The sequence below is a fragment of the Corylus avellana genome, chromosome 11 (assembly GCF_965113065.1).
Source record: "Corylus avellana chromosome 11, dhCorAvel1.hap1.2, whole genome shotgun sequence".
Lineage (NCBI taxonomy): Eukaryota > Viridiplantae > Streptophyta > Magnoliopsida > Fagales > Betulaceae > Corylus > Corylus avellana.
In genome coordinates this window covers 2773313-2789808 of record NC_142500.1, presented here as the reverse complement: position 1 = coordinate 2789808, position 16496 = coordinate 2773313, and the positions used below count along the sequence as shown (strand labels likewise).

General features: G+C 33.6%; 1 protein-coding gene across 3 annotated transcripts; it reads left to right on the top strand.

Annotated features, from left to right (window-relative positions):
* The first annotated feature begins 1302 nt into the window (after positions 1 to 1302).
* LOC132166720 (transcription factor MYB3R-4) lies at positions 1303 to 9061 on the top strand. 3 transcript variants are annotated; one of them, XM_059577591.2, is made up of 11 exons: positions 1303 to 1544; positions 1677 to 1731; positions 1814 to 1871; positions 2996 to 3090; positions 3197 to 3300; positions 3879 to 4007; positions 4174 to 5872; positions 6516 to 6808; positions 7314 to 7431; positions 8088 to 8312; positions 8783 to 9061. In XM_059577591.2, the coding sequence occupies exons 1-11, from the start codon at positions 1528 to 1530 to the stop codon at positions 8915 to 8917; spliced, it is 2928 nt and encodes a 975-aa protein (XP_059433574.2). In that variant the 5' UTR covers positions 1303 to 1527; the 3' UTR covers positions 8918 to 9061. The 3 variants fall into 3 exon arrangements, with proteins under 3 accessions (XP_059433574.2, XP_059433573.2, XP_059433575.2); XM_059577590.2 differs by having other exon boundaries at positions 1304 to 1544; positions 7308 to 7431; XM_059577592.2 differs by lacking the exons at positions 1303 to 1544; positions 1677 to 1731; positions 1814 to 1871; positions 2996 to 3090 and having other exon boundaries at positions 3212 to 3300; positions 4179 to 5872; positions 7308 to 7431.
* Positions 9062 to 16496: the final 7435 nt, after the last annotated feature.

Here is a 16496-nt window from a genome sequence, read left to right as displayed (position 1 = left end):
TTGTTTTTTTTTTTTTTTTTTTTTTATTATTATTATTACTATTGAATATTTGTCTTTTTCAATAAAGATCTAAATAAAATTTACCAAACTACCACCATTTATTCAACACTTTGTATTTTGAAATGATATGAGACAAGTCTAATCACCGATAACACCATATTTCAGCGACACCAACCAACCAAATCTTTGATGATTTTGTTTTTCACATGTAGCCAAAAACTAGAAAAAAGAAAAGAAAACATTTCTGTGAATTATTTTGTCCTTCCCCTTTTCCGGGTTTGCATATGCTGCTAAACGTTGGAATTGGGGAACAATTTACAGTACAAATAAAAAAGAAATTGTTTCTTGGATTTGGCTAAGATGTTGTAAATAACATTAGAGGAAAATTTTGGTAATTTTTTTAACAGTTCAGATTTAGTTTTAAGTTTTTGATGAGAAAAAGAGAATGAATGAAATTCAAATGCCTTACATTATAATCAAATGATTTGGTTTGAGTGCAAGCTTCTGTTATGCAATTGAAATACAATTTAGCATCACTTATAATTATAAAGTCATAGGTGGCAATAGGCTATAGGTCATATTCATAGTTACTGTGGCCTTACCCACTAATAAGACATGTGACGTCTTGCCACCTAGAATTTTAATGGGCCAAAAATAGTCTTTTTATTGCGTTACAATATATCTCTTTCATAAATTCTCAGCAACTTTATTAACCTAATATAAAAAACATAGTCTTTTTATTGGAGAAAATTCTCCCAAAGGAAAATTCTATTTCATTTATAAAAATAAATATATTTTTTCCCATTAAACCGGGCTCAATAAAATGCACCGAAAATCTGTGTGGTATGAATTGGATCAAACAAACACACACAACCTAATATAAATTGAATTAAATCAAATTTATTTTGGTTTTTAAATGAGTAAAGGGCAAAGTGAATTGAAACAAACACACGCAATGGTAGATTTGAAAACAAGAAAAGAAAAAATAGCATTTTAAAAAAATAAATAAATGATAATTGTGCGATTATTCAAAACGTTACTTAAGAGAAACGGAAACAAAAATAAAAAAAATAGTAGAATAAAATAAAACATATAGGGGAGTAGTCACCGGCCAAAGCCAGTAAGAGAGCCGTTAGGATTTGAATTGGAGGAGTAGCCCAGTGGGACTCAAAAAAGGGACGGCTGATATCTTTGACTCCATCCCACGCCCTTGCTTTTCCACCGTTGATGTTCCACAATTTGCTCCACATTTAAACCAGACTCTTGCCTTCCTCACCTTTACCCCTTCATTTTTCAAATTCTTCTCGACCGTTTCACTCACTCACTCTCTCTCTCTCTCGCTCGCTCGCTCTCTCTCTCTCTCTCTCGTGTGCATTTGTAGGTCCTTCTCTGCACTAGAAAGTAGAACATACTTGGTCAATAGGATCTGCAAATCGCACAGACAAGGTTCAATTCTCTCTCTCGCTCTCTCGCTGAATTTCAAAATCCTTTTCGGTTCTGGTGGACAACAGTGATGGTTCTCAGAAGATGAGGCCTTTGCATGGGTAATTACATTTCCGCTTATTTTGTATCAGTTTTTGAATTTTTAGTTTGTGATTGTCCATTTTCAGTTAGGCATTTTCACAGAGTTTAGAAATTGGTTCTTATGGAATACCGAATTGGGTGTGTTTCTTCAGGAGGACTACTGGTCCGAAAAGGCGATCGACGACGGGAAAATGGACTGCCGAAGAGGTACACTTGAAATGGGCTTTTGTTTATATGTATCTTGTCGTTGATGAACAACCTGTGACAAGGGTTTGTGTCTTATGTTCAGGACGAGATATTGCGCAGCGCGGTTCAACATTACAAAGGAAAAAGTTGGAAAAAAATAGGTATTTATAATGGGAATGACATGTATTTATGAAAAGAAATGTTTCGCAAATTCTAGGTTGTGTTTAGTACGAGATATTTGTACTACATTAGAAAGTTTTGTCTCATCTTTTAACATGATTTTGCTCTCATGTCTCTTGCTTTACTTCCGTTAATTGTTTGTCTTTTGTCATAGAGGTTTGAAACTGTTATTCTAATGAATTAAATTATAATGTGAAATAAGCTAGGAAGCAAAAGAGAGAAGAAAAAAAAGAAAAAGAAAGACAAAATAGTTTGAGGTGGTTCCGGCCTTAGAAGCTTAAGTCTATTGTTTTAATGTCATTGATTATGCTGATCTTATAATAGTAATAAGATTTTGAAATTGTTGAATATATATGTCCGTAAAAGGATAGAGTCCCACATTGAAAATATGTAATAAGTGTGAGTAGTTAATATAGCATTTTATGAGCTCACAAAAAAACTCTCCAAGGTATCAATCTCCTTAACAAGTGGTATCCGAGCCAATGGTGGTGTATGGTATGGTGGAGTAGTGCAGGCACAAACAAAAGTTTCCTGGAATACGTACAAAAAAGGTGCAAGGTGTGAACATGGATGAGTGTTCTTGGAGTGAAAAGGGCAAAGGTTCATAGCATGAGCTTGACAATGGTTCATGGAGTTGGAACAAAGGTACAAGCTACGAGCATAAACGGGGTCCCTGGAGAAGGAGCAAAAAGGTAGCACATGGAGCATGTGTGAAAGAACCAAGTTTGGTGCAAAGGAGTGCACAGATACCGACTCTAATACTATGTTAAAATAATAAATTAAAAATAATGAGAAAGCAGGAATGGAAGCAAAAAAGAAAAAAGGAACACATAAGTCTAAGGTGATTCGGCCTTTAAAAACCTACATCTACTGTTCTAATAACTATATATTAAATTCCAAAATAATAATCAGACATGATTACATGAAATCATATTGATTTCATAAGGAAATAATAAGTATAGATAGAATCCTATGGATTTTAACCGAAACAAAATCAAAATACTTGTTATTCTCCCTTTATTCACTCATAGATAAAGTACAACTTTGTGGGTTCAAACAGTGCAGTATGGAACTTTGAATGATCCTTTTTTTTTTTCATGTGCAGCGGCATGTTTCAAAGATCGAACAGATGTGCAGTGCCTGCACAGGTGGCAGAAGGTCTTAAATCCTGAACTCGTCAAAGGTCCATGGACTAAAGAGGTATGTTGTTTTACAAACTGTTAGTGCTCTATAATTCTATTTTCAAAATAAGTTCAACTTTGTGATTCCATGGTATAAGTGGCTGATCTTGTAAAATTATGAACAGGAGGATGAGGTAATAGTCCAGTTAGTGAATAGATATGGGGCAAAGAAGTGGACGACCATTGCAGAAGCATTACCTGGACGTATTGGAAAGCAGTGTCGTGAAAGGTCGGATTTTTAATTTCTTGATTCATTTTACTCTCTGTCTCTCTCTGGTCGTCATCTTAGAAGAGCTTTTGTAGGCTGTCCGAACTCCACACAAGTTCTATGAAAAGTTAGTTTATGAAATACTTGGGTGTGGTGATTTTTGGGTTTCACTTGTCTGACTTCTAGTTTTCTCCTTCTCATTCATATTTTGTTCTGATTTCTCATTTTGGAAAATATCAGAGTTTTATAATTTCTAATTTTTGCAAGATTATGATCATACTAGGATTCTTCATTTCATGTTTTTTGTTGAATATGTTAAAATAAGTGAATTACCTATATTGGAACTGTTTCTTGGACGCTTATTTTACATCCAGTTTTAGAAACACATTAGCTGAATACATTAAATAAGTAGCATCATCAGAATAGAAGAAGTTACTAGTTGAAGCAAACACCTGTAACCGAAGCAAAAGGGAACACTTTCGGGTGTGTTATATATCTATTGTGACGATAACTACTTTGTTTTGAAGTGATCCTATTTATTGTAAGGGTTATTGATACCGCCTTGTAGCTTAGTTTTAGATGATGTTCATGGTTTTCAGGTGGCATAACCATCTTAATCCTTCCATAAACAAGGAACCGTGGACACTGGAAGAGGAGCTGGCTTTAATTTGTGCTCATGAAAAATGTGGGAACAAGTGGGCTGAGTTACAGAAATTTTTGCCTGGAAGGTAGGAATCTCTTTGAATTACCATCATGTTAGTATAATTTTATTGAATCTATGGTTTGACCGTTTACTACAATTGAATGTAAATTTCAATTGCACATTAGCTAAGATGAATTCAGAAATATTTTCTGACCGAAGTTCTGAAACATCATTGTGCTTGTTTGCACCAGGACAGACAATGCAATAAAAAATCACTGGAACAGCTCTGTGAAAAAGAGGTTGTCATCTTATATGGCTTCGGGATTGCTTGAAAAGTTTCAAGGTCTGCCTCATGTAGGAAAACCTAGGTCATCGTCGGTGGGGATGCAACAGATACAAGTGGATGGGGTTGAAGAAGATGAAACTTCACAATGTAGTCAAGGATCAATAGAGGTCAATTGCGCCCAATTTGATTCAGGAACAGCAAATGCAATGGGAAATATTAGGACTGAGGAATCTGATTGTGGAAAGGGGCCCAATATTGAGCAATATTTTTTACTTGAGGCTGAAACTCATGGAAGTAAGGATTGCCAGTTTAGTTCCCATGAATCGCCCAACATCTTTGTGGATGTATCACTAGAATCATTAGAATTGTTTGGAACATCTGAACACTGTAAATGTGTAAATGAAAGCCATGACAAAGGCTGTATTGCATCACAGACCTCTGCTGCTACAATGGAAAACATGCCTGTTTCTTCTGAAAAAATGGATCACCTATTGATATCTGAGAGTGATTTACTTGAGATTGCATTTCCAGAGACGGGGAATACTGGAAGATTTTTTTATGGGAATGTGACAGAACAATCAAATAACCAGGATGGTGTCACAGTTCCAATGATTTGCCAATCTGATTCCCGGATAACTTCTGCTTTGGAGCCATGTGCCCCTCTAAAGGATGCCCCAGGAGGAATTTCGGAATTGGAGGTCATTACAAGTTCAAGCAATGACTTTATCTATGTCGACTCTCCTGATATTGATGCAGATGAAAAAGACCACCATATGAAACTAGACCAGGCAAAGAATGCTCCAAGACTAGTTCCTGTAGATATATTTAGTGAGGTAAGCTCAGATATTAATGGGACCTTTCTGTCCAGAGATGAGAACGCAAAGAATCTTTCTAACTCAGATGAGGCGAAGGTTGCTTCGAAGCTGGCTCCCGGGGATTTAGTTGGTTCATTGAACTCAGATTCTACGCAGACCCTCTCCTCAATGGATAACAATGCTACTACTATGAATACAGAAGAACAGGATTCAGGAAATCTGTTTAATGAACCTCCTCATTTTCCAAGCTTAGAAATTCCTTTTTTAAACTTTGATCTCATAGCATCTGGCGATGATATGCAGCAAGCATATAGTCCCTTTGGGATTCGCCAACTACTGATGCATCCAATGAACTTTTCCTCACCACGCAGCTTACGGGAGTCACCAATTCATAAAAGTACTCAAAATGCTATGTTGAATAATGCTGCCAAGAGCTTCACATGTACGCCGACCATAATGAAAAAGAGATTGCATGAACCTTTGTCACAGGTTGAGGAGTCAAAGGGAGGCAAAGAACTTGAGAAGGACACAAATACAAGCGCATTTAGCTTGATCAGTAGTTTTTCTTCTCTGGAATCAGTTTTAGATGAGAATGGGGCTTCCACAATGCCCATCTCGCCTACTGGGGAGCTATTTGATTCTCCATTTGACCAGAAAGTGAAATCAGAAGACTCCATTCCTGATAAAGCTAATATGGACCATGCTCTTGATGAGGAGAAAGAGAGGATTGTGAATTTGGCCATTAGAATGTCAGGGAAAGAGGCCGGAATCACTAATTCTCCAGAGAAGGTTAAGAAGGGTACCATGAGTCCTAAGTCCAAGATAAACGCTGATGCTACCGTTCTAATTGTGAGTTGTTGTATAATTATTGTTACTTCGTTGCTCTAGGTTTCTTTGACCTTATTAGTTTTGCAATTCCAAGAGAATAGTTTGATTGTGAGTTATTTCCTTTTTAAATCATGTTTTTTCATTGCTCCTTATGGTGGTCACACTATAATGTGATTAGTCTTAACTTGTGAAACCTTTGGCGTGCGGCACTGTGTCTACTTAATCCAATACCTCTTATCATTTGCTCAACTTGATTATCTAAGTTTTCTTGTCCTGCATTATGGAGTAATAATTTTCTTTTAATGCCTAGAATATTGGGATGTAGATACTAAAACAGTGTTTAAGTGAAGTTACTTATGCAGTAGGGGAGCATGATTTTTGAGAAAACAATTTTAACTAGTTTCTGCATTCTCTTGTACTACTTAAGTGGAATAAAATCTTTTATGCTCATCAGTTGATTGTATCACTTTCGAATTGGAAATAAAGAGCCTTGTAAACTAAAATTTCACTTGTATTGTAGAACCATTTATGTTTTAATCACCATATGGTTATCATCGAAAACTCTGCAGAACTAGATGGTCTGCAACTTCTCTTAGTTGTTCACCCTTTTACATATTATTTACTAACTTCCTGGTTTATATCAATTCCATTTATGGTGCTACAGCCTACAGGAGTGCTTGTTGAACGGAACATAGATGATCAGCTTTTCTTTTCTCCTGATAGAGTCGGACATCAAACAACTAGAGCCTTGAGTATGGCAGTTTTAAGTCCCAAAGGCCAATATATTATAAAGTTGGACACTAAATCATACCGAGGTGGCAATTTAGAGCCATCATCTCCAAAAAATGGAAAGTATGCAACTCCAGCTACGTATACAGAATGCACACCATCAGTAAAGCATCTAGAAGGCACTAGTGGAAATGCTGGGAATGATACTGATATTCAAAGCTTTAGCATGTAAGTTACTATACTTATGGTTTAACATAAGACTACTAATTTCTATTTCATTTATTATTCTCAAGTCCATTACTGGATACAAGACGATGATAAATCATTGTTGCAGAAACTTATAATTTCTGAAATTTAGTTAACAGAGCAGAGCACACTGTCATAGGTTCCTTGGATATGCACTTGATGAATAAGATAATGGAACTCATGTGCTTATTTCCTAGTTATGGTAACATGCAAAGCGCATATTAGTCAAACACTATTGCAGACCTTCTGTTCTCTTCTTCTCTGTCATAAGAACAAAAAGGCTATTTACTTTTTATAAAATCATTGCACTAGCGTTGAACAACAAAATTCCCGAAACCTGAAGGTCATGAGCTTAGCAAATCTGCTCTATTATTTCTTTTTGAATATCTGTATAGCTCATTTAGCCCATATATCTTTTTTTTTGTTACAGTCTGATATCCTAATAAGATTTCTTTTTTCTTTCTCTTTTGTATCCCTCAAGTTCTAGGTTTGACGAGACTCCAGGTAGAAAGAGAAGAATTGTATCTCCATCCGCATGGAAGTCTCCTTTGTTCATAAATACTGCTCTCCCTGGACCAAGATTTGATATGGACCTGACATTTGAGGTAGTTCAAAGCCCATTGGTTGCTAATATTGTTGAGTCACAAGAAAAGCTTGTTCCCCCCTCTATTTTCTGAGTTTTGGGAACATGGTATAATCTCTAAGAACCTTAAATGTCCAATTGTTTTGACTAGAGTTGAAGTATGAAAATTCAAACAGACTTGTGATGACTTGACTAGGATAATTGATCGGAATGCTTTGCAATAGGAAATGTCATTTGAAATAGAATTAGTAAGGACCTAATATGGAACTTAGCATTTATGAGCACCTTTATAATTTATCCACTAAATGTGGGCAATCCACCTACCCAAATTACCAATGTAAGACTAACTTTATAAGGTGTCACAGTTTTACTCATAAATCCTTTGCTCGTTTGATGAACATTCCCCGCTTAAGAATGTGTTGTATACTTAAGATGCCCTCCTATACACGATCTGATCATCACATGCAAGGTCATTATATCTGGGTTTGTGACAGCACACTTAGTAAAAGAATAAAGGGGACAATATGAAAATATTAGTAACTGTAGATCTCATCACTGAGAATTTTGACCATCTGCAAAAAGCATGTGCTTTTGCGCAATTTTTTCTTTTGCCATACCTGCTTAGTATTGTGCTTTCTAACGCTGTAATTTCTCCAACTCATTAAATGACCTCTGCAGGATCTGGCATACTTTTTGAGCCCTGGGATGAGAAGCTATGATGCCAGAGGGTTGATGAAGCTGAGCGAGGACACTTCTGCTGTATTTGAGAATGCCTGGGACGTTTTGACAAGTAATGATCCTGAAATGACCTCAAAGACAGTATTCTCCGACGACCAAAATTTATCTGGAGAGGACAATTGTTTTCTGCGTAACGAGCAGGAGAATATGCCTCCTGGAGTCTTGGTAAGGGACAGTGTGTGCATGAACTTATTCCCTATCAGTGTCTTTTGTAGCTTTTGGACCTTGTTGTGTACATGTGTTTTCATGGGAATTTCTAGCCTTAAAATGGATGTGCCATTTTTCCAAACACCAAATAGATGGAATTCTAGGATTCCTTCTGGGGGAAAATACTTTTATACATATCTTTTCTGGTTGGTCTATTCCATATGAGTTCTACTAATATATGCTGGATACCCTCACAATTATTGTAAGATGCAACTTGAACCGTAATTATAGATATCCTTTATGAACTGCTCTTGTGCCTAGGCTCACTCAATGGAGCAGGTTTTGTTATAAACCGTTCTTATTCCTATGCCCCTTGCCCTCCCCTCCTTTTTTCTCTACGGAGACTAAAACATGTTATGTTGTTTTCTTCATGAATTAGTCTACTGTTTCTAGATCATTAAATTTTTGTTCTTTCATAAATTCTACAGGGAGAACGACGCCATCTTGATTTCAATGGATGTGGGACGCCTGGAAAGAGCGCAGACAGAAAGAAATTTCCGGAGAACACAAACTCTACAAGCAATTCAAGCCCATCATCTTATCTGATGAAGAATTGTAGATAGTGAGTTTACTTATATGTTAAGTGAGTTTATATTCATGTGTGCAGTTTTTATAGTATATCTATTAATGTGTCATGGTTTCAGTTATGCAGAGTGAATGTAGATAGTATAGTTTATCCAATAAGTTGTGCTTGATTTCATTTTCAATGTTTTCAGATCCGAGATGTGATGTAATATACAGTAAAACTGGAGGTGTGATGTAATATAAAGTATATGTCAAATTTATACACTTGTTCATGTTTTTAATATCTGAACCGTTTTTTTTTTTTTTTTTTTTTTTCATTAATTAGCGTAATTAATGTCCGAATCAAATAAGTAAACAAATAACATAAATGAAATTATAACCTTTTTTCTTTTCACACCAACAATATTTTGTTTAAATTTTAAATTTTTTTACTCATAATTTTTAATAATTGAACCGCGCAATTATTGAAGGAGTTTTTTTTCCTTTTTCTGTTTTATTTTTTTTATTTTAATGAATTAAGTGTACGATTTTTCCTTAATTAATTCATTTTGACCTTTCTTTTTATTAACTCACGTGTCCATGTTTTTTTTTTTTTTTTTTTTTTTTAAATTTTTAATTTTTTTACTCATAATTTTTAATAATTGAACCGTGCAAATATTGAAAGGGGTTTTTCCTTTTTCAATTTTTTTTAATGAATTAAGTATACGATTTTTCCTTAATTCCTTTTGACCTTTTTTTTTATTAACTCATGTATATCTCTCACCCTAAATCACTATTTTTTTAAAAAATAAATAAATTAAGTGTCTTAATGTATCTCTCCCTTTATTAAAACACATTTTTTCTTTAATTAATTCATTTTGACCTTTTGTTTTATTAACTCACATTTATCTCTCTCACCCTAAATCACGTCGGTCTCTCTCACTCTAAACTCGTCCTCTCCTTCTACGACAACAATGTTTCAAAACACTTTCCTATAGAAGTTGACGGTTGCACAAAGTTTATTTGATCAGTTTCATGAAAATATATGTGACTCTAAACTATGATTTAAGGTATGAGATATTCGAGATGAATGTATCTTTGTGCTTTTATGTATAAATTTTTAACAATTGTAAATTGATTATCTTTAGTTTGTTTCTTGAGAATTTTTTTTTTTTTTTTTGTACCAAACACCGTTTTAAATTAGAGATTAGGTAGAGATTGTATCTCTCCCTTTATTAAAACACAATTTTTCCTTAATTAATTCATTTTGACCTTTCGTTTTATTAACTCACATTTATCTCTCTCACTCTAAACTCACGTCTCTCCTTCTACGGCAACAACGTTTCAAAACTCTTTCCTATAGAAGTTGACGGTTGCACAAAGTTTATTTGATCAATTTCATGGAAATATATGTAACTCCGAACTATGATTTAAGGTATGAGATATTCGAGATGAATGTATCTTTGTGTTTTTATGTATAAATTTTTAGCAATTGTGAATTGATGATCTTTAGTTTGTTTCTTGAGATTTTTTTTTTTGGTGGGTATTCAGCTATTCTTCATTTGAATGTTTTATAGTTTTTTTTTTTTTTTTCATTTGTTTTTTTGAATGTTCAGAATTATGAGTTTTATTTGTATTAAAATATAATAGGTAATACACCAAAAATATTAAAATTTTATGCTAATTTTATATTAATACTTTGATAATCAAAATTCATGTTTTCCTGTTTTTTTTTTTTCTTTCTAATTTTCTATTAGTTTTCATGTTTTTTTTTTTTTTCTTCTTATATTTTTCATTTTAAACTACACATATGGGAACGAATTTAGGTTGTTTAAATTTATTTTTTAGATTAAGGGAAGATTGAAATGATTTATTTGATTGCATTAAATATTAAGTGAAAGATTTTGTTATTTTTGTATCCATAAAAAAAATAATAATAATAATAAAAAAATTGATTTGTTATTTTGCTTTGTATTATTTTTTAAATGTTCAGAACTTTATGAGTTTTATTTGTATTGAAATATAATAGGTATTACACAAAAACTTATTGGGTTTAGGATTACTCTCAGTTTTGCTACAATTCTCAATATATTGTTATTGGGTTTAGGGTTACTCTTTCCTTATTTTCTATTCTAATTTATATATTATTTTTCATTCAAATTTCTTATTGTTCTTTTGTAAATTTAATTGACTTTGTTATTCATTATGTTTTTTTGTGTTCTAATATTCCTTCTACGATTTTTTATCTCTTTCTTTGATGAAAGAAATAAAACTACTCCTATGAGAATAAATATTTTAATATATTTTATGGGTCTTATGATTTAAGGGTCTTAGGTTTTAACTCATTCCAGCTGGTTTTAAAATTACACATATGAGAATTTTTTAATATGTTTTAATTTATATAGATTAAAACTAAAATTATATATGGTTCTTATGATAGTATATTTTTATGTGATTTATATATTCATGCAAACTTATGTATAATTGTATCACTATATTCAACAATATACTGTTGAATAACCTTTTGTATTTTTTTTATTTATTTATTGAAATAGGCATGATACAATGTTTTTAACAACTTTTTTGACCTATAATAAAAAATACAATGGAAATGTGTTTTAAGTTTTAAAATCAAATTATAATGAATAATCCACTACAAAAAAAAGCTCATTTCTTCACGTGTCAAACAGTAACATTTTTTTGGCACGTCAGTAAATGCTGACGTGTTAAAAGTAGCACGTCAATAAATTATTTACTGACGTGTTAAAAGGTACACGTCAATATTTACTGACGTGTTGAAAACAACACGTCAGTATTTACTGACGTGTCACTTTGGCACGTCAGTAAATTTGAACCAAATTTAAATGTGACATCATTTTAAAATTAATAAATAATTGGCTGATTATTTACTGACGTGTCAAATACTGACACGTCAAGATTTATTGACGTGTCAATTTGACACGTCAATAAATCTTGACGTGTCAATTTGACACGTCAAGAATTGTTGACGTGTCAATTTGACACGTCAACAATTGCTGACGTGTCAAATTGACACGTCAATAATTGTTGACGTGTCAAAATGACACGTCAACAATTATTGACGTGTCAATTTGACACGTCAATAATTACACTATGTAAATATAAATAAATACATATATATATATATATATATATATATATATATATGATCCCAACATTATTAGGGTAATTTAATATTGTACAGTATGATCGAATTCCAATTAACATTCAATAAAATTAATTTTTAGAAAACAAGCACCGACCAGTACTTTAATATATACTTTTCTGATGCGTCGCATGTACGGTAACCCATTCCATTTGAACATTCAAAACTTAAAAAAAATTCCAACGGTTAGCCATATTTTACTCGAGATATCATATATATAGCAAAACCATGCAAAATGATATTTATATAACATGAATTTAACGTGCATGCATGGTTCAAATTATAGTAAAGGATATATATATATATGTACGTATAACATGCATTTTTCTCGATCTCGTTCATTTAATTGTGAGACACCAAATTTGGTATTTCATTAATTAAAATAATTAAAGTAACAATATTAATTGGTGATCGATGATATTAACGTTTTGACAAACACACACACACAGACATATATATATATATATATATATATATATATATATATATATATATATATATATATATATATATCAATTAGGTTTTAGCCATGCACATTAAAATGAAAATTGTTGTTTGTAAGATTAATTGCACTATATATATATATATATTCATGTACATCAAATAAAACCAAATACATGAGAACTCAAATGGAAATACAAAAGAGGAAAACATAAATTATATTAGTATTAATATAATTAATACTATATTATAAACATATAAACATGTATATATATATATATGCTATTTAAAATAACGTGTATAAATATATTATAACATATATATATATATATATATATATATATATATATAAATATTTCCTGACGTGCCTATGTGGCGCGTCAGGAAAGTGCGTTGGGAAGGCCAGCGCCTGCTGGCCGTCCCATCGCACGCACCTGCAGTAGTGATATATATATATATATATATATATATATATATATATATATATATATATATATATTTTTTTTTTTTTTGATTTTCCCTCCCCTGGTGCTACCACATTTGCACGCACATACCCCCACCCAGCTCGTCTCTCTTCTCTCCCGCCAGCCCTGCTTTTGTTCGATCTTCTGCATATCTCCTCTCTCACTCTTCCTCATTTTCTTCTACTTTCTCTTCATTTGCTCCGGCCGTGATCAGCTCTACAAAAAACAGACCGGAGCGCCGTACGTACCGCTCTCTAGCTAGCTCACTCCCCGTCGCCGGCCACCGCCTCCACAGCGTCGTTGCCGTCTCCGGCGATTCTCCGGCCGAATCTGCTCCTCCATCTCGATCACCTGCAGGTATATATATATATATATATATATATATATATATATATATATTTTGTTTTATTTTATATATACTATTGTTTTTTATTATTGCAGATTAATATATATATATATGCATATATTGTGTTGTATAAAATTGTTGTTTTATGTTGTTTTATATTGTGTTGTTTTATTATTGCAGAATATATATATATATATATATATATATATATATATATATATATATTGTGTTGTTCTACATATATTGTTTTATTTGATATAGTTTTTAGGTAATATATATATATATTGCAGAATATATAAAATATATACATTATGTTGTATATTGCAGAATTGTATGTTTCATTTTGTCATATATTCGCATGATGTTTCAATAATGTATGAGATTGAGTATTTGTGAGCTTGTAATTGATGTTACATTTTTGTTTTTTTAGGAATATCTATTAATTAATTACTTATTGTACGTTGAAAATATAGATGCATGCAAAATGATGTTTCTTATGCTAGGTAGGTTTTTCTTTGTAAATATAATTGTTTTTTAAATATAATTACTTCACAAGGACCTGGTACTTGTATGCAAGACCAGTGTGGTTGGTACGTGAAATTATGAATCTTACACTGTCCCACTTGCAAATTATAATCAGCCCAGAGAAAAAAAAAAAAAAAAAAAAAAACACATTTGGAGGAGATTATGAAGTTTCTTAGAGGATTTCATAGGAGGAGATAGATTAGATATGTAGATGAAATATGGACCTACTGGTTGAAGGTGTATTACAGCTGTAATGGTGGTTGCACGTCCCTTCATTCTAACCCCAATTTTATGTCTTTCTTCCATTTCTTTTTTGGGTTTCTCTGCCAAAAATTTTATATATAGTCCAAACCCCACACGTGCCCACACATCCAATCCACAGATTAGATTTATGATAGACCCTCCTTTGTTTTGACTATGAGTTTACAGCTTCACTTTTACTTAAATTTTTTTTTTTTTTTTTTTTTTTTTTTAAAAAAAAAAAACTCTTTTGTGGTTAAATATATGCATTAAAAAAAAAATAGATAAATTAGGGTGGCTCGTGGTAAATGATTAGAATATGGGAAAGTTATTACAAATTGATTTATTAGAAAAAAAAATATTTAAATAAAATAGTTCAAATTGTAATATATATATTTTTTTTGAAAGTCAACTTGTAATATATATATTTTTTTGAAAGTCCCCACCAAAGAAAATGCTTAAATTTTGGATCAAATTTTTTTTTTTTTTATTTGGTTTTTGTAGATTAATTATAATAGATAAGGGTTATAAATACACCCTTCAGTACGGTTGAATGTAGATACGCATGAATATGTATATATTTTTGGACATAAACAATTTAACCCTATACGAGAATGTATAGGTTTATATTTCTAATGTGGTTCAAATATTTAGGTATCGGTTTATGTTTATATACATGCATGTGCTTGAAAGTATGTATACAATTTGTAAGTCTTATGTATTTATTCCTAACTCATGTACGTAGATAAAAATGGACAAGAGTTGGATGACAAAGTCTAGGGGTACGAGGGAATACAGAGACGGGTGTAGAATGTTTGTGGAGTTTGCAGTTAGTAACTGTAGAACCCTTGATGGATTCATCTATTGCCCTTGTAAGGTTTGTCGAAATAACCGGCGCCACCCGCCGGGTTTCGTATTCGACCACTTGACAGGGGGAAAAGGAATGATGCCGGAATACACACTTTGGTTCTATCACGGTGAGAAGCATGTACAGGGTCCTGATACCGGGTCTAATTCCAATCGCCCGGCCTCAGATGCGGGTGCATGTGCAAATCAGGGTGGAGACATGCACGGAATGTTGCGTGATTTATTCGGCATGCACGAAGTAGTTAGGGAAGACAATTTTGAGCCTCAGGCCGTAGTGCAAGGGGGTGAGGAAATTGTGACCGAAGAAGCCGCTGAAGGCGATGCACTAAAGTACTATGCCCTTCTAAAAAAGGCGGAGAAGCCACTTCATACTGGGACAAAACATAGCAAATTAAGTGCCACTGTTCACCTGTACAACTTGAAGTGTGTTGGTGGAGTTAGTAACTCGATTTTCTCGGCTTTCCTAGAGTTCATCAATCAGTTGCTACCCGAGACTAGTGAAACTCTGCCAGTTAATACATATGAGGCGAAAAAGTTTTTGCGAGACATGGGACTAGGCTATGAGAAGATTCCAGCGTGCCGTAATGACTGTATGCTATTCTGGAAGGGCAATAAAGAGTTGGATTCATGTACCGTATGTGGAGAATCTAAATGGACGGAAGCAATCAATTTAGATGAGGACGGTCAACCCATATCATCGGGCAAGAAACGTCCGGTGAAGGTGTTGCGGTGGTTTCCACTAATACCACGACTACAGAGGTTGTTTATGTCAGAACATACAGCACGCTTTATGAGGTGGCATGCAGAAGGCCGCACTAAGGATGGCGTATTGAGGTATCCAGCCGACGGCTTAGCATGGAAGTCATTTGACAATTTACATCAGGAGTTTTCAGCGGACAGCAGGAATGTAAGGCTCGGACTAACCTCTGATGGATTTAATCCATTTGGGAATATGACTACATCGCACAGCACTTGGCCTGTAATGGTTGTACCCTACAACTTGCCTCCTTGGATGTGCATGAAACACACATCTTTTATACTATCATTGATTATTCCGGGCCCAAGTTCACCTGGAATGGATATAGATGTCTACCTTCAACCCTTAATTGAAGAGTTACAAGAACTATGGAATGTAGGGGTTCGCACATATGACGCCTCAAAGAAAAATAATTTTGTTATGCGAGCGCAGTTGATGTGGACAATTAATGACTTCCCAGCATATGCAGATTTGTCTGGATGGTCTACCAAGGGTGAGAAGGCATGTCCGTGTTGTATGAACTCGACATGGTCAAAATGGTTAAAACATGGCCATAAATGGTGTTATATGGGGCACAGGCGATACTTGCCCATGGATCATCCATGGAGACGAAACAAAAGCACATTTGACGGCAACGTAGAACTAGAATGTGCCCCTGATGTGCCAAGTGGAGATGAAGTCATAAGCCAATTAGAAGGGATGGTGTTTGGGGATGAGAACGCCGGTCAGGCAAGGGAGGCTGAGAAAAAAGAAAGAAAAAAGCAGAAGACGAATAATGGCCATGTAGTGTGGAAGAAGAAAAGTATTTTCTTTA